The 22428-nt window shown below is 40.5% G+C and overlaps 1 protein-coding gene across 2 annotated transcripts in view; it reads right to left on the bottom strand.

The window, feature by feature from the left end:
• The window catches only part of RBBP6 (RB binding protein 6, ubiquitin ligase), a 71094-nt gene that overhangs the window by 35457 nt on the left and 13209 nt on the right, over nt 1–22428 (bottom strand). For both annotated transcript variants that reach the window (XM_077449319.1, XM_077449320.1), the window contains exons 2-4: nt 21706–21805; nt 20327–20363; nt 3764–3808 (exon numbers count right to left, since the gene is read on the bottom strand). In XM_077449319.1, coding sequence (XP_077305445.1) covers nt 3764–3808; nt 20327–20363; nt 21706–21805 — 182 coding nt within the window. The remainder of the gene's footprint in view (nt 1–3763; nt 3809–20326; nt 20364–21705; nt 21806–22428) is intronic.

Here is a 22428-nt window from a genome sequence, read left to right as displayed (position 1 = left end):
CTCCCAATACCTATTCTGACTAAACTGTGCAAGATTTGTATGCCTATTTTCAGACCACACCCACACACTCAATGCCTGGCAATGCCAGGGAGCAGTGACGTCACCCCTATGCTCCTATGGCCCATGCGGTGTCGGTGCTCTCTCCTCTTCTCAGCATTTACAGCTGGCTGACAGTCATGTGTCCAGACCAGTCTGAAAATAGGTAAATGTATATATCTTTTTTACATCGGTCATCACAGGTGTTAGGTTTTACATGGAATTTTACTTTAAAAAACAGGACAAGTTCATCTTTTGGAGCATGGTAAACATTACACCTATATTCAAGGTGTAAATTCTCCAGCACATGTTTTCCTTGCCCCTCGAATCCCCCCCACCCGCTGTCACATTTTAAAAACAGTGCAGCTCTGCGAGGCGCCAACCACACAGCCGAATAATTTACAGGAATCTGTAAATGAAAGTACTGCAAGCAATGTCTTCCACTGCAGCAGACAGCTTGTACTTCTCAATGAACTTGTAGTTCATTCACAAGCCTTGCAGCTTTCAAACCGACAGCCCATACAGCGGGGTACAAGCTGAAAGCTATAGGGCTTGTCTGCAGGAGCCCATCACTGCACCCATGATTCTACTGAGCACAGATGTAATGCTTGGCAGGCCCCTGCGAGAAAAAATATTCCACTTTTTTTCTGCAAAAATATGTGCACTTTTATTCCCTAAAAAGCTGAACTTAGCCACAAAATTGCAGGCACATTTGAACAGAATGGGAAAAATGCAGTGTTTACAGCTGTCATCATAGTAATCAATTATCACACCAATTAGTGTTCAATGAGAGAGAAATTTTATTTTATTTTTTTCCTCAAGCACATTTAGAATATCAATTGTGCAAATGCGTTTGAAAATGCAAACATGCTTTGCAATCCTCTCTCAGTGAATGTTGGCCACAGAGGGAGTGCCAACCTGTAAGATCTAGCTTGCATTGGCAGACAACTGATACTGTGCTAAGACAAAGCCTATTTAAAATTGTTACATAAGCAAAACTCGACGTTAAGCACTACATATCTGGAAATATATAGTACAGAAACAAGACTACTAGTGCTCAAGATAACAATTCTTGGATAGAAAAAAAAACAGCAGTCATTTAAAAAAGGAAACCTGCACAAAAAAAACAGAACAATTTAGCTTCTAGTTTCCTAGTTGTCGTCATGTTAAATAATTTGAGTTCTAATTTCATGTCTGTATACTTGTCCAAGGTTAGTGACTCAATATATTGAACACAAAAGAATGGCCCGGCAACTAACATTTTCAGAAGATGGTCAGTAAAGGCATTCTACATATTTTTTCTAGTACAGGTTTTTAGGAATATGGCATTCAGCTCGGCCTACTGAACGCAAGTGAAATGTGACGGGTGTGTTAAGAGTAAGTATGCTTCCCAGCGCCATTTAACTCATTTGTGTTTTCTCAGCAAACGGTGCTTGGCTCCATGATTGATGCAGGCTTAGGAGATCAGAGCAACCACAAAATCTATACAAATCCACATCCTTGTGCATTAGCAGATGCACTGTCCTCTGACTTAAATTCAAGCTGTAGGCACGTGTGTTAATATGTGGCAATGGGAAATTTTTATTCTTCTGTCTATGTGCCATGGGCTTTAGATTAAATTTCTTTGGTACTGTACAACTTAACCGTTTCACTAGGAAACTGTAATATTGGTTATGTGTGGTGCAAACACATGATTTACATTCAAAAACTTAATTGACAAATTAGTCAAGGCAGACTTAAGAAGTTAACCATAAAAAGACACTCTACAGATCACTTGAGAACTGTGAAGAAGGCCGTTTGCAAAGGTGCCTACCCAGGAAAAAAAGAAAAAATCCAGCCTGGCCACAGACATACAAATGTCACGCCAAGTCATGCATCCATACTCTGTAAGGACTTGTCATAAGGTTCTCACTGAGCTGGCAGACTATGGCGAGGCTTGCAAATGGGTATTGTACATGGTGTAGAAGTCAGGGTTTCCTTTTCTCCCAACAAAAAAAGGAATAAGCAGAACCCATTTGCAATTTTCAATAGGATGAACAATCAGATTGCTACAACAAGAATGTATGGGCATTCTTAGGGGTCCAGTGAAGGTTCACCTTACAGATTTTCTGTAACGTTGAACCTACACTGGACCCCTCCCCTGGTCCCACTGTACTGGAGTACTGCGCTCCCTGGCTGTCAGACACTGGGTCACTACTTCATTGGTCCAGGGCTTCAATAGCCCCGCGGCTTAATCTCCTATCCATACCCCTCAGCATGTACAGATAGGAGGCATTCCAATTTGTCACGTCCATCACAAGGATGGCGCTGACCAATCAGCATCCACCTAGCCAATCCTGTCAGCACTGGAGAGGAGAGAAAACCAGGAGGATTTCAAACCCCCCAGACCAGTACAGCCACGTCCCGATGCTTGGTGGGGGTGGCTGCGTGATTCAGGTACAGCGGGACTGTAGGGGGGGGGGGGGGTCCAGTGTAAGTTCACCATACATGTTTTCTGTCATGGTGAACTTACTCTTTAATGTGTAAATGGCTTCATACACAACAGCTTATTAAAATTGTTACCACCACTACATGCATCAAGTCACATTATTCACTACACACTGACCACAGAACTGGGTCCAATATGGCTTTCCCTAATTCTCAGGGAAAGGCAGAGAGGTGCATGGAAGATGCAAGAGGGCTAGGATTTGGGATAAAAATAAAAAACATTGTTTTTAGTTGAATATAAAATTGAAAATGTTGTATTATAATGCCAAGTAGACAGTTTATAGCATTTAAACATCTATTTCTCAATTTTTAAGAACAGGTATAAACATGGCCTAATGGGAAGCATAGCTGGCTGTCTTTCTTCAGCTTTTACTGCCCCAATTCGTGTGACGGGCCAAAACATATGCCCCTTGTACATTTGCCCCTACATTTCTTTACTCCTGATCCAGTGCCATTTTCAAATAAACTATCCTGGCATAGTTGGGCTCAGCATTCACTCACAAAACAGGCAAACTGTTAAAATGTTTATTATACAGAGAAAAAAATTTACATCAATATTAACTTCATAGCCATATGTTTTTAAAACAAAAAACATACAGAAAAGCAATCCAAATTATTCATGTATGAATGTGAGGCAGCATTGAACAAATACATTTATCAAGTGCATTAATACAGCAAAACAAAGCATTAAAATTATGTTCTGACTGTAAGCACTGAAATCCAGAAATGGTACAAAACATTCAACTGGGAGCAATTAACTTTAGCAAGATTTTAAACCACACATTTAAGAGATGGCCTTGATTACAATTTTGGGGAGCAGAAGTTTTGTGTCCTTGTATAGTACAATTAAAAAATAAAGAAAAATTAAAAAGAGGTCATCGTCCATATACGACAAACGTTAACCCATATTATCTTCCTTTTTTTAATCCTTGAAATCTCAAAAAGGCAAAAAAAAAAAAAAAAAAATAATCTATTCTTCTTGTAAAGAAAGCTTCAGTTTTTTCTTCATCTTGAGAATAAGTTGTTACAAAGCAGAATTTATAAAAAATAAAACTCCAAAATGTTTGCTTCTCCCTGGGGGATTTAATTTAACATTGCAAACTGCATAAAATTTACATTTCAAGAAGCTGAAATATTTTTTTGCAGCAAATAAAAAAAAGAAATGTTGTTACAAGAGAAGTTTCAAGTGTAAATATTATAAGAAGGGACACTAGTTGAACAGTAATGTGCATACATATACCTTAGAAAGCTGGGCCAGAGAAATAGATGCAGAAGCGTCATCAATCTGTTCACAGAAAATTAAATAAACACGTTCAAGTATAACAGTCACAAAGAAAAACAGGGAAATTTTCAGTCATCGACACATTTAATACAAAATTTTAATGTCCCTTATTGTCACATGTGACTCAAAAGCCAAACAGAAAATATAAAACTTGCATTATAAAAAGAAAACAAACAATATGGCATTAGAAAATGAATAGGCCTAATTCACACGTCTGTATTTCAGAATGCAAGTTAACCATGTCATTCTGTCCTTTTCTACAAACATTAAAATAGGTAAGAAAAATACAAAAACACTAAAAATGTACTCTTTTTTATCATGCATACCTTTTTTTTTTACTAGTTGAGGTACATTAGATTCTTTCAGTTGTAATTTTTTTTTTTTTTTTAAAGTAGAAGTTCAGTCCAATACTAGCTATACTCAAACCTGTCCCTACCCTCATTTACAGCCTCTTCAAACTACCCTGTAAAAGAAAGATGCATATACTTTCCTAAACAGAGGGTGCTCCAGTCCAGTCACATGATCTCTCCAGTAAGGAGGAGAGATCTCCCGCAATGACTGCAAAGCCTGTCCGGTGACCTCACCCATAGGCTTCCAGCATAGGTAAAATATATGCATCTTTTCTTTACAGGGTAGTTGGAATAGTCTTAGAATGGGGGTGGGAGCAGTTTTAGGTATAGTTAGGACCGGAATGGACTTCCATGTTAAGTGTAAATTTTCTTTACCACCTTCAACATAAAGAAAATTATAGATGGATAGAAAACAGCCCAGTAAAGTGTATTATCTTTACTTGTTCACAACCTAAAAAAGGTCATTGAACAATTTCATCATATTTCTGCTCTTCCAATCAAAGAGAAAACAAAAACCCATCAAATTGTCTCATACCTTGAGCAAAGTGGGGAAGGCGTAAAAGGCATTGCTATATAGAACCTGGAAGATTAGAGATTACTCATTTAACTAGCACAACACCACTCCTAAGATAGCGTTAACAAACTTGCAACATGCTAACCCATAGAACAGTAACACAAGTTTGTTTCAATCTTGAGCCGCAAGCTTCAGTCTTGCTTTTCTCAGCATCAGCATGTTACAGGCTTAAGCCCCATACACACAAGCCGAACGTCAGGTAGCATCGGCCGGCTCAATAGAAACCGCCCACCATTAGGCCCGTGTGTACTGCAGACAGTCCAACATAAGTTGGCCGTTCAGCTGGCTTCTGTCAAAGGGGCTTGACCAGAAAAGGTCTGCCGATCAACATCCAATCAGTGCTCTCAGCCAATAGAGGAGAGAGCTGACCAGTGTGTTATGGTGGGGCCACCCCCCCCCCCCCCCCAGAACACAACAGCTCAAGGGAGATCGTTGTACTAACATCAGTTAGTACAGCATGTACTAGGCTTAAATTTAAAGCCTGTCACTATACTAAACGTATTCAGGCAAGGCATTCCTGTAAAAGTGTAAACACTTACCTTTTCATGCCTGTGCTGCCAAACGCTGTTCCATTCAGGAGAAACCACTCAAGGAAATCTGCTGGGAAACTGACACTTCCAAGAATGCTGATGTTCCCAGTAGCTCTCGCTCACTCCTCATGCTGACCTCCATTTCATTACAAGAGGCAGTAGTGACATGGAGATCGGCAAGAACCACCAGTGAGACCTGCAGGGGACTCCCAGACATCAGGGGATGATTTTTCATGAACAGTGTAGAGTTTAGCAGAATAGATGGCAGAAGAAAGATTTACACTTTTAGGCCTCTTGCACATGATACTCCTGTTTGTTTGAGAATCTTTTAGACACAAGCTCAAGTGTTTTTTTTTTGTGCATTTTCACATTGTCGTTTTGTACAATATGCGTGCATGAGGCATAAATATTACTGACCAAAAATGCATATTTTTTTTCTTTTAAAGAATGCACGACGCTTGTTTACTCTGTGTAGAGGCACGTTACAAATAATGGGTTGTATTTTAGCTCAGTAAAAAAAAAAAGAAAAGGAAAAAAAAAAGCTGTACTCAAGTTGCAGTGTGCAAGAGGCCTTACAGATATGCATTGCCTGGAGAAGTTTAGCACAGCAAAAGGGTTTCTTTAAGTCAACATTTGAGCAACAAAGCTTGGAAAGATTTACTTACAATGGGGCTATCCAAAACGGACAAAAATTGAACAGTTGCCATTAAAGTAGAATAGGCAATCTCCCCCCCCCCCCCCCCATTTTGGATAGAGCAGGAAGGATTAACCCCGGTTATATTTTTCACCATATGTGTGTCTCATTGCTCTGATTTTCCTTCATTTCCCATCCCATAGCCAAACCGGAAGAGGAAATCCCTGCAAATGAAGGTCTTGTGGGGATATTCCCTTCCTTCCTATCTTAGTGACAACGGTGGATCATCTGCAAGGAAAAATATAGGCAACAGGAACACAGACAGCAAATAAAAGTTCATTGTGGGGGGGGGTTAGCCTTTCACTTCAACACTGAAGGAATTTTAGTGCCTGAATCAACAGGGTATGGGCTTGCGCCAATGGTGTCAGTTGAAGAGGCTTCCGAGATAGTTTATAAATGGACAGGTGCATTTGACTTCCTCCTGACCTGCTTTGAAGGTTCTGTTCCCTATAGATTTCTATAGGAATGCAAAACCCAAGGGAGCAAGCCTCGCAACGCAGGCCCATATGTTGTTACTAAGATAGGAAAAAAGAAAAAAAAAACTGTCAGATCAGTAAAATCCTCCACTTTATCCAAAGCTGAAAAAAAAAAAAAAAAAACATTTGGCTGGAGATATCCTTTAGGGCAAATGTCCTTGAGCTCAAGTATAAATTTAAACATTCAGAAATGTGGTTTAACAATGTAAATTTTACTAATTAGACCAACTTTTTTTTTAACACACGCAATAAAACAAAGAGAGAAAAAAATTCCAAGCTTTCATCCGACCAGCAGTTTATTATAGTTTGGGACAAGAGCTTTGCTCGTTCACTCTTATGTCTTCAACTGCTCATGTTAAACAGAATTCAAAAAGGAAAAAAAAAAAAAAAAAAGTTTTTGGCCAGACACAGGTCAGTTGTAATATAGAATTATTCTTTAGCTCAAAGTGCTGCTACAAAAGCATTTGTAGAGTCTTGCACGTGTAAAAAAAAAAAAAAAAAAAAAAAATTAATTTAAATTCTCTTCTACAAACTGGTGGAGATCAAAAACTAACAAAGGACAGGTTAAAAATAGTAAACAAAATGCTGTCCCCATACATGTGCTGGACAGGTAGCAGCGGAATAAGAAAAATACAAGCTGTAAATGCAAGCTACATGCTCCATACCGGTGTGTTTAGTTAAATGGTAAGCATTCAACTAAACTGGATATGAATTTAATACGTTTGTTATGCCCTAAATTCCCTATTATGCCCTAAATAACAAACAAAATATACTTCACAATAAACGTCTCACCAAAAGTGATTCAGAGCTAGCCTTTCACCTAAAAAAGGTAAAGAATTCCCTTTAATTCAAATCTTTGATTGTACATTTAACTTCTCATTGGCTTCTATCTAGTAAAATAAACCTTCTATATCACTAAATCAGATAAAGGCTTACAAAATATTCAAATAAAACATAAAAAAAAAAATTTAATTAGAAAAAAGGTGGTATGATCCCCTTTTCCACAGATCTACTCATTTAATTTGTGTCAATAAGGTTACAGAAAATTAAAAACGGAGGCTCTGCTTTTGAGCCAATTTGTGTGTCAGTGAGAGGTGGCATCATAGCCGAGTGGTCATACCAGTTTAAACCACATCACAGAGAAGAGGTTTTAGGAATCTCTGTGGTAGTATCAGAGGTAAAGGTCCAGATTTAGGTATTGTGGAAAACCCCTAAATAAAATGCACAAACTGCATACTTTAAAAGGAAAAAAATAAAATAAAGGGGGGGGGGGCACATACACACTATGAAGAAAAAATAAATAAAAAATAAATTCGAGATGCACTGAAAATTTTGGCCGAAAATGGAGGTTTCAGCATTTTGTAGATGAGAGAAGAAGAAAAAAAATAAATAAATGCAGATAATGGTGCCAAAAAAGCATCAAAATCATAACAAGGAACCAGTGTAAAGACATGCATAGGATTTAAAGGGATGCATTTTTCTTGCACTAAAGGTGCCGGTATTGGCTGACAAATTCATATTAAATTTGTGATATTAAAAAGTCGAATTGAATACAGATTTCTATAAAGATATATAGATTTTTAAAAACGCATTTTCAGCCAAGTTTGCATGTTTGATTGGGCGATAATCTTTTATATGGTTCTCACTGAACAGTTTTTGTAAAGATTTAAATATCGACTTCCCCTATGAAAAGAAAAACTAGCAGCTATACTAGCCTGACAAGTACATGACTGCAGTGGCAAAACCGCCAACATCCGTGTCGGTCACAGTAAAAGGATCTTAAAGCGGTATTAAAACCAAAAATATACTGGAGCGTCCCAATCATTAGATGTGGTAGCTGCATACGTTTCTTTGGTATTTTCCCCCTCTGTTGTCACCTGGTGATCTGCTCAGTAACACCACCTGCATTAATGAGACACCTCTGGAGGAATGAGAGGGGAGGCACAGCAGCACTGTCAGTTGGGGGAACAGGGGTATTGTTAAATATATTAGCAGATTTAGATACACTAACAAATTTAATCCAAACTATAAACTATAGCTCACATATCAGTCACAGCAAACTTTTTTTTTCTGCTTTTGAGGTATGACTAGGCTCACATTGATGCAGTGCGATTTCAATGAATTTTGTAGTGCGACTTGAAGGATAACCACCAGTGCGACTTCATCCATGTTAATTTGCGTTTTGGATGCAGCCGATATTTTGATCCCACTCTCGAGAAACACAGCAGAGTCCTGAAAAAACACTTGAATTGCATTGTATTTGAACTCCTCCGAGCTTTCCATTCAACTATATGGGGCTCAAAATCACACCACATCGTACCACATACGCATTGCGTTCGCACTGCATATATGTGAACAGCCTGCACAGAAACACATCAAGTGAATCAATGCTTTCTAAAATACACATTCAAAATTGCATCAGGGCTAAAGGTTTTGCAAGACTAAAAGCTGATCATTTTAAATCACTCCTGCCAGTGTGGGTTGTCTCTTCCATGTAAACTGATACATTCCGGAGTTTGTGCTGCGAAAAACAGACTAGGCTGGATTATTGGATTAAAAAAAAAAAAAAAAAAAAAAAAAAAAAAAAAAAAGGAGAAAGCAAGTGTGAAAAGGAAAAAAAAAAAAAAAAAAAAAAAAAAAAAAAAAAAACACAGGGATGTAATCACCACATCCAAGAGCTAGTAAGCTGCAATAAAGTTTTATTTTTGGGGTTAATACTGCTTTAAGCTGCATAGATCTGTGATGTAAAATTATTTAAAATGCATATATACTTTGACAAGGAACATTAAGCTATTTACATATTTCTAATGAGCAGTAAAGGTTTTACAATAAGCCACCCTGACCTCTCAAGCTGCTTTTAATGTGAGGTTATTTTCTCAAAGATCCTTAAAAATCATCAAGACTAAAGAGAATCCATTCTCAGAGTTCTTTGGAACTCAAGGGTTTCCCTAGAAGTTGCCAAAGGGTCCATGAGCAGTGGTAGATTCTTTGGTCCCAGCACTATGCAGGCACCATCCGCCAGGGGGTCACTTGTAAGAACTGCCTGTATGGCATTAGTGGTGCCTCTCGTGTCTAAGATACCACCAGTAAGGAATGGATTCTTCCCACTGGGACATTCATCGTACTATCTATGGAAAACTGCACGTCTCCACAGATCACCTAAAAGGGACCACTACATTGACCAAAGCAAATGGTTCTGGCGCCATTTCCCTTTCTGGCCATTACTAGATAATCTTATTTTAATGAATTTATTTAACCCACGTTGGCGTCAGATACCCTGTCAGATATATCCCCCTCGACACACCCAGGTTACCATTAACCAGGGGGTAGATTATGGGACCCTTTAAACCTTTCAGCCTATGAACCTATGAAGCACCGCGCTTAGGCAGCCTGTTAATTTTAACAGGCTGCTAACCCATAGCAACATGAAGAACTGGACCTGCACATTAGCAGTTAATGCACAACAAAAAAATAGAACACAGCACCTCCATTTTTTTTTTTTTTTATAGGTACAGCACAAGAAATTTATAGGATCCTGTGCCTTGGGGTGCCATTCAACATGAATGGCACCACAAAGTACAGCATAGAGTATGATGCCAGCCTTTCAAGTTATGAAAGTGTTGGAATTCTCTTCAAAGTAACTATCAGTTTTTTTCTATACAACAGTAATCTTTACATATCACGTTTGTGGGATCTGCTAAACAAAAAAGAAAAAAAAAAAAAAAAAAAAGTGTTTGCATAAAAATACTTATAATTTGTGGCTTCAAATATGGAATTTTATCAGTAGGGCTTATCAGTTACATTTAAATGCAATAGACATTCCAAGAACACAAACTGCTAAATAAATTTTAATTTTATTTCAAAAACATGTGACTCGTTGTATACACATGCTATAAAAAGACAAATTAAAATGCAAATTATTGCAAGAGAGAGAATGTTTGCACAATATATTACAAATTACCACTCAACAGGTTAAAAATCAAAACTTAATCTGGGATCAATACAGCAAATGGTTTGCTTATTTCTACATCATAAACAGAACCTTTAATTACTGTGGACATTAACCTAAGTGAAATATACTAGCAGTAAGATCAAAAACCATCAACAGGATTACAAATGTTCCAAAGATGCAGAGATCAGAGTACCAGCAATTAACATTGCATAGAAGGTGGGTACTGAAAATACATTGGAAAAGAAGGCGGCACTTTTGCGAATGTTATGTAGATCCAAAAAGTGCACAGGTTCTTTTGCTTTGCAAAAATGATTTGACCAGGTTTTAAATGGCAATAACGTAAAAAGAATCGATCACGAAAGGAAAAAATAAAATAAAAAAAAACTCATCTGATTGCAGATATGGTAGTTATCCCATTAAGGGATTTCCAGGAAAACTGGAAATCCCATTTGTTCAGAACCATTATTGTACATGTCATCTATAGCACACCTGCTGGCCATAAAATATGACGGCTCTGTACATGAATCCACTTGTGTCTGGAAGGAGGTCTAGGTGATATAAGAACACAATGGTACCATATGAAACAAGGAATTTCACTTTTTATAATCGTTACAAACACTGGGATATAAAAAATAAAAATAAAAGGAGGTCTGAGATTTGTTGGTGTGGACATGGTATTTATCTGTTCAGTCTTCCTGACTGCCGATAGAGAGCACCTTCAAGCAAGGGCATAAAATTGTAACAGATTACAGGCATGAAAACAGACAGATCGAAACAGTGAGTGTGTGACAAGGATAAGATGGCAAGAATTTTTTCCAATTCTTTGTTGGAAAACTTGTCAAAACAGTTGGTTGCAATTTTTTTTTGTTGTGGTTACCAATTATGTTACCATTTCTAAAAACCGTACAGGATTTAAAAAAAAAAAAAGAAAAAAAACAAACAGATGGATATTCAAGCAGTGCGACCATGCAACACAAAATTTGATATATTGAGATTAAAGTGGCTGTAAAAGGCAATTCGTTTAACCACTTAAAAGTGGTTGTAAACCCTTACAACACACTTTGGCCTACAGGTAAGTCTAGATTACTGAGCGCGGCACCCGTCAACGGCAATATGCCACGCGTGGCGGCTCCTGTGCGCATGCGTGGGAGTGACATCATCGCGGCGGAGCAGGAGACCCACCGAGAAGATGGATGCGCCGACTACAGGGGACAGTGGTGACTTCGCTGGATCCTGCATCAGGTAAAGCCTCATACACACGATCGGATTTTGTACAAACTTTCCTGTGGATTTTTGTACAAAGGGCGTCGGCTGAGATCTTGTATTGCATACACACGGCAGGACTTTTTCAGCCAACTTTCACCAAACCATGTGGTTTTTCTGCTCTTTACCGCCACCTTTGGTCAACTTCTGTATTGACTGATCTTTTGCTTTGGTTCTGAGCATGCGTGTTTGTACTTTGTACAAAAGTCCTATGGTTTTCTGTACACACGATCAGACTTTGCTCCATCGGACTTTTGTTGCCGGAAAGTTTGTCCGTTCGCACAGCCAACAAAAGACCGATGAAAACCGAAAAAGTTTGTCCGATGGAGCGTACACAGTCAGATGTTGCTCCAAAACAGCTAATTTGCATGTTTGTTGTCAAAAAGTCTGATCATGTGTATGGGCCTTAAGTGACACATAATGGACTACTATGCGATGCATAGTAGTTCATTATGCTTTACCTTTGCAGGGAATCAAAGAGGAAGTAATCCCATCAGGGTTTACTTCCTCTTTTAGCCCGGGAGCATTTGGCTGACCAAAGGCCAGTGTTTTTTGCAATTCGGCACTGCGCGGCTCAAACAAGTTGACACTTTTCCTCACAAATGGAGCTCTCTTTTGGTGGTATTGGATCACCTCTGCGTTTATTTTTTGCGCTATAAAAACAAAAAAGTGTAAATTTTGGAAGAAAAAAAAATTACGTGTAACACGACACCGATCACCGCTCCTGATCGGTGATCAGTGTCACTAGGCAGAAAGGGGCAATGTTTGTTTACATCAGCATTTCCCCCATTCTTTCGCTCCATGAGACAATCGCGAGTATCCCCACAGACAGAGTGCATGATCACACTCACGGAGCTCACGCACGTGACCACACAGTGGCAAATTTAAAAGGGACGTACCTGTACGCCCATTTGCCTGTCCGTGCCATTCTGCCAATGTAAATGTACATGCAGTGGTCTGCAAGCAGTTAAAATAAATGAACGGGTTATACTTTATTGCACAGAGTAGCCCCGCTCCTCCTCTAAGGTCTCCCGCCAGCACTGGCCGCTCCTCCACTTCTGCATGGGTCCCCAGAGCAAGCTGTTTGCTATGGGGGTACACATCCCCATCCATAAATGCACACAGCACGGCTTGGTCCGGCCCCTACCCCCCCCCCCCCCCCCCTCACAGGATTTGACGGACAGCAGCAAATTCCCCTACCTCCCTCACAGGATGTGACTGACTGCATCAGGGGCCAATGGGTCCCACTACATTCAGCCAAGCCTGGGAGAGAAGAGAGACCACGGATGCAGCCGTGCACATCTGGCACATTTTTTTACCTTAATGCAGGGAATGTCTTACACTGAAATACAGTAGCTTCTTATTTTACAACATTGTCCAAATTGTGACCATTCCTCTGAAGTGACAAGTGGAATCCAAAAGTTCCTACTGTTCTGCATATAGCAAAGTTATCACAGATTTCAAAGACAAGCACCCTCATAAAATAGCAGTTAGGGGGTCATTGGAAGCAAGCCCATGGTAATCCAATTCGGTCAATGTGTTTAGTTACTTCCTGCCCACAGCTTCATGCACACTAGAGGTCGACCGATATTTGCCGTTTTTTAAATAATCGGCATCGGCCGATTGTGCTGATAAAAAGCCGATTTAGAACTACAGCGGGACTTTGAAATGACTTCTGTATAGAAGTCAGTGTGTTGCCTGAGTCGTCATAACAACCCTTTCCTCCTCTCTGGGCAGGCTGCCAAGAAAAGAACAGAAAGATACAATGTTTACACTTTAATGAATGAAATCATCTCAGTGTGTAGAAGTTCTCAGTTTAACCATTTAAAGACTAAGGCCCCTTTCACACCGACGATCCGTTCAGGCCCGCCTGTCAGTTTTTCAGGCGGACCTGAACGGGTGCTCCATAGAGCTCTATGGAGCGTCGGATGTCAGCGGTGACATGTCCGCTGACATCCGACCCGCTCCGATCCGAAAAAGTGTGACGGAGGAAAAAGCTATTTTTCCATCCGTCTGTGGATCGGATCGGATGACGACGGGCACTGCGGTCCGTCGTCATCCGATCTCCCATAGGGGAGAGCGGCGCTGTGACAGGTCCATCCCTGCGCAGTGTGCAGAGACGGAGCTGTCATCTCCCTGCTCAGCGGGGATCGGCGGAGTGATCCCCGCTGAGCAAACGGACATCCACGGGGCGGATCAGAACTGATCCGCCCCGTGTGAAAGGACCCTAAATCTTTTCTGACACTTGTTGCTTACAAGTAAAAATCCTGTATTTTCTGCCAGAAAATCACTTAGACCCCCCAAAAATTATATATATTTTTTTAGCAGAGATCCTAGGGAATAAAATAGCGGTTGTTGCAATATTTTATGTCACACGGCATTTGCACAGAGGTCTTCCAAATGCATTTCTTTGGGAAAAAAAATACACTATTTAAAAAATAAAAATAAAAACAGTAAAGTTAGCCCATTTTTTTTTCATCCAAAAGTTTTGACTACCTGTTTTTATTTAATATATAGGTTTTTTTTTTTAAATCTAAATCATACATACAAGTAAACTGATTGGAGGTTTGTTTTGTTTAATAAATGTTTAAATGTAAGAAATTTTCTGTATCACTTATGAAGACTGCTTTCACACTGGAGCGGGCAGACGTTGATGGCAAAACGCAAGTTTTAGCGGCTCTTTACCATCATTTTAGCGGTGCTATTTGGCTGCTAGTGGGGCACATCTAACCCAGCTAGCGGCCAAGGAAGAGGTTAAATGCGCCCATGAAACACTGCTGCCAAATCGCACTGCATGCGCTTCGGCAGTGGTGCCCATTCATATCAATGGGCAGGAGTGGTGGAGGAGCGGTATACACCACTCCAAACGTGCTGCTTGCAGGACTTTTTTTTTAAGATCCTGCCAGCGCATCGCCTCCGTGTGAAAGCACTCTGTCTTTCACACAGACTGCAGGGGAGCCATTTTGCAGGCACTTTACAGGCGCTATTTTTAGCCCAAAAGCGCCTGGAAAAACGCCCCAGTGGGAAAGGTGTGTTAGGGGGGATTAAAAAAAAAATAAAAAAAGGAAAAAATAAATAAAATAAAATCGGCCTAACATATCGGCCCAAAAAAAAAAAATCGGCATCATATATCGGCTATCGGCCGCCATGATTTCTAAATATCGGCATCGGCCAGAGAAAAACCCATATCGGTCGACCTCTAATGCACACTGGGCGTTTATCCAGCTCTTCTGAACGCCTTTCTCCTCACAAGAGAAAAGCAGCATTAATGAGCCTAAAAAAGGCGAATTTAGGTGCGCCGGACGTTCATTTAAAATTGCCAGAATATTTATTTGATCCAGTCACTAAAATGAACGAACACTCAAATGCTAAATGCATTTAGGTGTGTTTACATGCAAACGTGCCAGGCATTTCCTGCCCCAATGCTCTTCTCCCGAATGCAAATTTTGGAGAGTTCAGATTTCTAGACCTACAAGCGCTGGTGAGTGTATTCTGGTCGTTTTGGGGGGGGGGGGGAGGGGGGGTCTTTGATGGGGTGTTAGTTCCCGTCAGAATATATGTCTCAGTGGGAGAGATCCCCACATCATCTCACTTGAGCAACACGTGTTGATGTGCGTTTGTCTGCGTCCATTCGTTTTTATCATTTAATCCACTGGTGTGTGTACCCAGCTATAGGCCAACATTGGGGCAGCCTCTAAGCTCCGACTGTGCTCAGAAAGCTGCCCTGTCAAATACAGTGATCTGAAGCCAACCAGCAAGGTTGCAGTCATGTGATCACTATGAAGGCCAATCACAGCAAGTACATAGCTTTGTTTACACAGCTGTTATTGTGCCTAGCAGATGGAGGCGCATTGACAGTAATTGACAGGATGTAGCTTTTAGAAGTGTTCAGAAAAGTATAACTAAGCAAATTTTTCATATTTTGTCCATTTATCAAACAATCCAGTTCACATTATCTGTACTGGGTGTTAAAGCGGTTCTGCACAAATTTTTTTTTTTAATCTTCCTGCCTTTTTTTTTTACAAAGCTAACTAGTGCCCAATGCACCTTGTTTTTTTATTTATTTTACCTCCTTCGTTTCATTCTCTGCTGAAATTCTTATTTTCTCCCTGCGGCTATGGGCGAGGTTTCTGCGGGGATCAGCATCATTTCCGCTGATCTCCGCACTGTCTCCTGGGATCTCGTATGATTCATCCCAGGAGTCAGTGCGCCTAGCCGAATACGCCGCTCGTAGCTGTAGCCACTGAGCGTGCGCGGGGAACCAGCAAGGAATGCTGGTTCCTCCGAAGCGAGGGAAGGAGGAAGTGATTGCTTGTAGGCTTCAAATGCCCACAAGCAAATGGCATCGGCCAAAATAGATTTATAAAAATAATGATTTCACAGAAATACGGACATGTAAAGCGGGCGAAGTCAGAACAAGTAAGGATATTAATTAAAACACATCTTTTTTTTTTAAAGAGTCAAAAAATAAATAATTTGTCTGTGCAGAACCAATTTAAGGCAAGCAACGTCACCGCAACCCATTCATTTTTAATGGTTTGGCACTGCACCTTAATGCAGAAAAAAAAAAAACAAACACGATCTTTCTTAGCATGTGCATTGGTTACTACTATAACAGCACTTTGTGACCGTTTTAAAATAGTGATAATGCAACGCACCGAGCGTTGCAGTAACTGCAAAGATCTGCATGGGTTCTTAAAAAAAAAAAAAAAAAAAACTAACAAAATATTTTGCATATACCCATGAAAACACTTGAAAATTATGTAGGTAAAGTTCTAGTCCAGATAACTAGATGCTTCTAAAATATGGCCTGGGCATCAAGGATCACTGGTCATGAAAATGTTAGGTACACAGTTAACTGCTTAGATTGTAAAGCCATTTTTTTCCTTTAGTCAAAAATAACATGTCACACTTGCCTGCTCTGTGTAATGTTTTGCACAGAGCAGTCCCGATCCTCCTCTTCTTGGGTCCCTCTTCAGTGCTACTGGCCCCTCCCTCCTGGTAAGTGCCCCCACAACAAGCAGCTTGCTATGGGGGCACCCAAGTAGAGCCACAACTCCCTGTGTCTATTTAGACATGGAGTCAAGGCTCAGCCCCCTTTCTCTCCTCATTGGCCAACTGACAGCAGCAGGAGCCGATGGAGCCATGCTGCTGTCTCAGCCAATGAGGGGGGGCCTGGGCAGCCAAGACACTCCTGCAACAATCGCTGGATACAGATGGGGCTTAGGTAAGTATTGGGGGGCTGCTGCATTTACAACCTCTTTAAGGAAGCATTTATGGAATAGTGCAGATAGACATACAGAATATTTTCCCGATCCTGCCAATTTCAGCAAAACCAGGAAACCACTGTATGCTTATAACCAGAAAACGTCACTGCAGGTTTCTTCCCCACTTTTTATGCACAATGTAAGTGTGTATATCAGATAAACCAGAGACACCTGCTTGGTAACTGATTACACAAGACAAAATCAACTAGTGTCTACCTTAACCACTTCAATACAGGGCATTTTCACCCTACCGCCCAGGCCAATTTTCAGTGCTGTAACATTTTGAACAATTGCCGTCATGCAACACTGTACCCATATAAAATTTCAATCATCGCCCCCCCCCCCTCCCCCCCACAAATAGAGCTCTTTTGGTGGTTCGATTTTTTTTGTTTGCACAAAAAGTAAAATTTGGAAAATAAAAAATATATATATATATATATATATATATATATATATATATATATATATATATATATATATATATATATATATATATATATATATATATATATATATATATTTCCAATTTAAAAAAAAATGTATTGCTTTGCGCAAAAGTTATAGCGCCTACAAAATGGGGTATAGATTTATGGCTTTTTACTAGTAATGCCAGCAATCTGCGATTTTTGTCAGGACTGATATTGCAGCGGACAGATCAGACACTTGACATTTTGGAACCATTGACATTTATATAGCGATCAGTGCTATAAAAATGCACAGATTACTGTATAAAGATCACTGGCAGGGAAAGGGTTAACACTGGGGGCGATCAAGGGGTTAAATGCGTTACCTAGGGAGTGATTCTAACTGGGTGGGGAGGAGATTGGTGTTCCTATATACAAAGAACACGCTCAGTTCTCTCCCGACAGGACATGGATCTGTGCGCTTACATACACAGATCCACTTCCCTGCTCTGTGACAAGCAGCCACGGGTGCCCGGTAGACATCGTGGGTGCCAGGCAAACGCATCGACTCCCAAGTAACGCTGCAGCGCCTGCCACCTAGACAGCCGGGAAGCTGAGGACATCATGACGGCCACCCGGGATGGCAGAGCCACCTTGCAGCTGTCCTATTAATATGCGCAGGATGGGAAGTGGTTAAACGGGAACTCTAGCGAAAAAAAATAACACACAAATTGCCAACAGGCAGAAGTTAATGCAGAAGGGACATACCACATCACTTCTGTATTAAAGTTACTTACCTGCCTGTCCTCACTGTACACCGAGCTGCACAGCTTAGTGTAGAATTTCAGCAATGCCAAGATGACTGAACTTCATGTACGCTTGGGTAATGTAATCTTGGCCCGGCCAATGAAAGCAGCCGAGGCTCAATACCCAGAAGCCACTGGGGGAGCTCAGAAACAGCGCTTAAGGTATAATCAGTTAGTTTCACCAGTATACCCACTGTTACACCAATCCCAATTTTACATACAGGACTTTTTTTTATAACTGAGTAGTTACAGTAACTAGCCTTGTAATTATAACCCATTCTACCAAACTCAAAACATTTTTGTACTATTCTACATAGCAGTGACATAGCGCCACCAATTTTATACACCAATGGTTTTATCTAATGTATAGCATTTTCTGTACAACAATTTTACACAAATTTCCAGTGCTGCAAGGCAGATTGCTATAGGTCTCATTCACAGGGGCACTGAGGCCCATACACCATGAATGCACGGTTTGTATACGCAGCTGGACGCGCCAGGTGCTGCATGCAGATAGCCTATGCAAGTCTATAGGAACACAGCGATTGCAAGAATGCAGGTGTGGGGGTTCCGGTGAGTGGAACCAAAATGCAGACAGTATGTTTGGGGTTGCTCACCCTCTATGTCAATGTAGCCGCTGTCTACCAAAAGATCTACATGGGCAGCCTGCAAGCAGCACCTGGCAGCTACAGCTGCAAAACCAAGCGGCCAATTAATGGCGTACATGCTTAACGCATTTATGAGAAAGATCATATTGAAATTGATTTTATTTTCTACAATTGGACAATGCTATGCAATTGAGTTTTGATACCTTATCAACAGCTGCACATTACTAAAATTCGCAACAAAAATCCATGACCAGATGTGTTAGATACTTTTTACACATGGCTGCAAGTCATGTCCAGAGCTCAGACAGACCAGTGCACTAAGGCCCCTTCCACACTGAGGCTTTCTTCAGGCGCTACAGTACTAAAAACAGCACCTGAAAAAAGCGGCTCCTTTCACTCCAGTGTAAAAGCCGGAGGGCTTTCACACTGGAGCGGTGCGCTTGCAGGACGGTAAAAAAAATCCTGCTAGCTGCATCTTTGGAGCGGTGAAAAAGCGATGTATTCACCGCTCCCACCCATTGAAATCAATGGGGCAGCGCGGCTATACTTCCGGCAAAACGCCGTTGCAAGCGCTCTTTACCCTTTTTCAGCCGTTAGTGGGGGGTAAAACAGCCCTGCTAGTGGCCGAATAACGCTGCTAAAACGACAGTAAAGCGTCACTAAAAATGGCGGCGGTTTACCGCCGACACCCGCACCGCCCCAGTCTGAAAGGGGCCTGACAGGTTGGATTTCCAGAAAACCTGATTATCCAGGGCACTTGGATGACTATTTATCCCAGGAAGATTGTTAACATTGCTTTACGTTAATAGAGTATAGGTCTGTTTTTTTCGCCATCTTTTATAAAGGGGAAGACAAACAAGGCAATTCCAAAGACTATGTGGCTCTAGAGATTTGTCCAGCCCTGTATTATGAAATATATAGCACTGCAATGTTGGACCCTGGGGACTGCAACACACAGCAACTGCCTAAGCTAGGGTAAAAATGGCTCCAATGCTTTTGAGACATCACATGTGACAGACAATAAGGTGAGGCCACAACCCAGTAGAACACAGGTGCATTGAAAACAGATAATCTGTAATTAGTCAACAATATACTGTAACATCATCATTACATAACATGCTGCAAGAAATTCTTTCAAGCAGAGAAAAAGGCAGTTCATAATAAAGATTTAAACAGTACATGTAAAATAATGCAAGATGTAAAATGTAAACAACCCAGTTTCATAATAGAAGTTTTATAAAAACTGACACATGTAATACTTTATTGTAAAGAAACAATACAAAAGACCTATACAAACAGATCTTAAAGTCAAAACACAACAGAACATGACAGCATGTTCACACTAGTGACCGCTCATACAGACGGTACAAGGTCCTGTATAACAGGAAATCATTTTGCATTCAATATGAAATACAGCACCAAGGGGAAATGTGCACTTTCACAAAGAGCTCATCATTACCAGTATGCAAAATACAGTGGCTTTTACAAATTCACAGTTTCAACAGAACCACACAGAAAGAGGAGCAGGTGTGTGCCTGCACTTTAAAGGCTGGAGTAAAGAAGTATAAGGAAAAGGGTGATTGTGGGTTTTACATACTGCTTTTGATGTTCCACTCACTGGCTCATTACGATTTCTAGAATGCAAATGAGAAAAGAGAAAAGCAATTAGCGAAATCAATTTGCATCCAACATAAAATATAAAGTAAAAAAAATAAAAAATAAAAATTCTGAGCATGTTCCTACTGAACTGGTAGCTGTAAGGATTATAGGCCAGGTAGCACATGCATGTGGCTATATGCACTTCCGGGTAAATCATCTTTCGAAAAATCTTTTAGTAAGAGCAGAGCCCATCAAAACCAGAAGCCCAACTATATATTCAGATTCATACTTCTGTTACCAATTCAAAGCCCTAGATACACAGTAACAGCTTTTAAAATACAGTAAACAAATGGTTGAAGCCTGGCTCGTGTCAATTTTATTTTTTAAAGAAGCTGAGAAGGGTTAGGTCAGGCACAGTGAATTCCTTTAACTGGGGACAGATTTTAACTGCTTTTCTTTTGAACTTTCTTGGCAGTTTCCCCCCTACCCTTTGCAACCTATGACCAGTTGGTTGTGCGCTTAAAGAGCAAAACTGAAAACTATTCAGATACAATATTACAATTGGCCTAAAACTACATTCTAAACCTAACCTCTATTATACTCTGCCAACTGTCCTGTCCCATCATCTCCATTGTCAAAACAACTGATAATCTAGCTGGCCTTACCAGTCAATAAGTTGCACCTAAACAAAGCTCCTAGCAGTTGAAAGCAATCAAACCACCCACACTGCCCTTCTTTCAGCTCTATTCTAGGAAGGAGCCCAAGGCAGGCTGTGTAAGACAGCTCACAGTTTTTTTTCATTCAACCCACACTTTGAACATATACAAAAAAAAAAATTAAAAATATTGCACCCGATTACGCCATTCACAGATTAGAGAAAGATGGGGGAATCCTCCTGATCTATTTAACTCTGACAGTGGGGATGCGTCCCTTCCCCCATCAGAATACACTGATCAGTGCTGCAGTCTTTAGCCTGCGGTGCTGATCATGCAGAGAAAATGTGACAGGGCAGTTGTACATAGGTCAACTGCCAGAGGAACTTCTGCACAACAGTGCCCACACATGGATAAAAATTCAGTCAGTCCCTGCTGAACCGGCTGAATTTCAATCCATGTATGGGCAGCTTAGGTGGTGTAAAACAGATAATATGATTAAAAAAGGTGACAGGAGTGGAAGATGAATTTAAGCAATTAGATCTGCTTTAATTGCTGATCGAAATGCATTTCCAACAGCAACCCAATACATTTTTAAACCCCCAAAGCATTTTAAAAGAGGAACATTGGAAAACTAGCCAGTCACTAAAAGCACATCCCTAAATTTTCTTATGCAACATACTACTATAAATACAACAGTGAAAAAAATTACAACAGCACTTACACGACAAATGTTTTTGTTGTAGTTCTTACTCCACCAATAGGAATTCTCCTAACAATGACGGATGAGTTCTTAGGAATAAGAGCAGCTTCATCTGTGTACTCTATAGTGGTAAAAAAAAAAAAAGTAAAGCATTAAGTACAATGACTAACGACTTCCACATGAAACAAACTGCTACTATACACTTAAAAGGCCTGCATTTTATGAAACAGAAAATATTTTAAGATATTCCTTAAAATATCCTCCCTTTACCAAAACCCAAGACGCTTTTATGGAAGGTTTCGATTTTATAAAGACTGGGAAGCAACATTCAACAAAATTTCAAAACTTGCACAACTCTCATCACCTTCAGCTGCAGGCAAATTGAAGATGGATTCGCAATGCAATGTTGTAGAGTCATTTTGGGGGGGGGGGGCTGTCCTAGCCTTATACATACATAATGATGCACTGAAAACTGCATTGACTAAGCACTCTTAAAGCGGGAGTCCACCGGGACTCGGCGTTTTTTTTTTTTAAAGCCAGCAGCTACAAATACTGCAGCTGCTGACTTGGTGCTGCCGCCGCCATCTTGGGCATAGGAATCAGGAAGTGGAGCCTTTCGGCTTAATTTCCCAGTTCCCTACTGCGCATGCGCGAGTCGCGCTGTGCAATAAGGATGGACCCGCTGCCTCTGGGATCTGTGTGTTTCCCAGCAGGCAGCGGGGGACTTTCGGAAAGGGGCGTAAT

The sequence above is a fragment of the Lithobates pipiens genome, unplaced genomic scaffold (assembly GCF_037356315.1).
Source record: "Lithobates pipiens isolate NorthernLeopardFrog02 unplaced genomic scaffold, aLitPip1_a1.2 Scaffold_22, whole genome shotgun sequence".
NCBI lineage: Eukaryota > Metazoa > Chordata > Amphibia > Anura > Ranidae > Lithobates > Lithobates pipiens.
The sequence above is the reverse complement of the archived record's forward strand: the minus strand, read 5'-3'. Positions and strand labels throughout refer to the sequence as shown.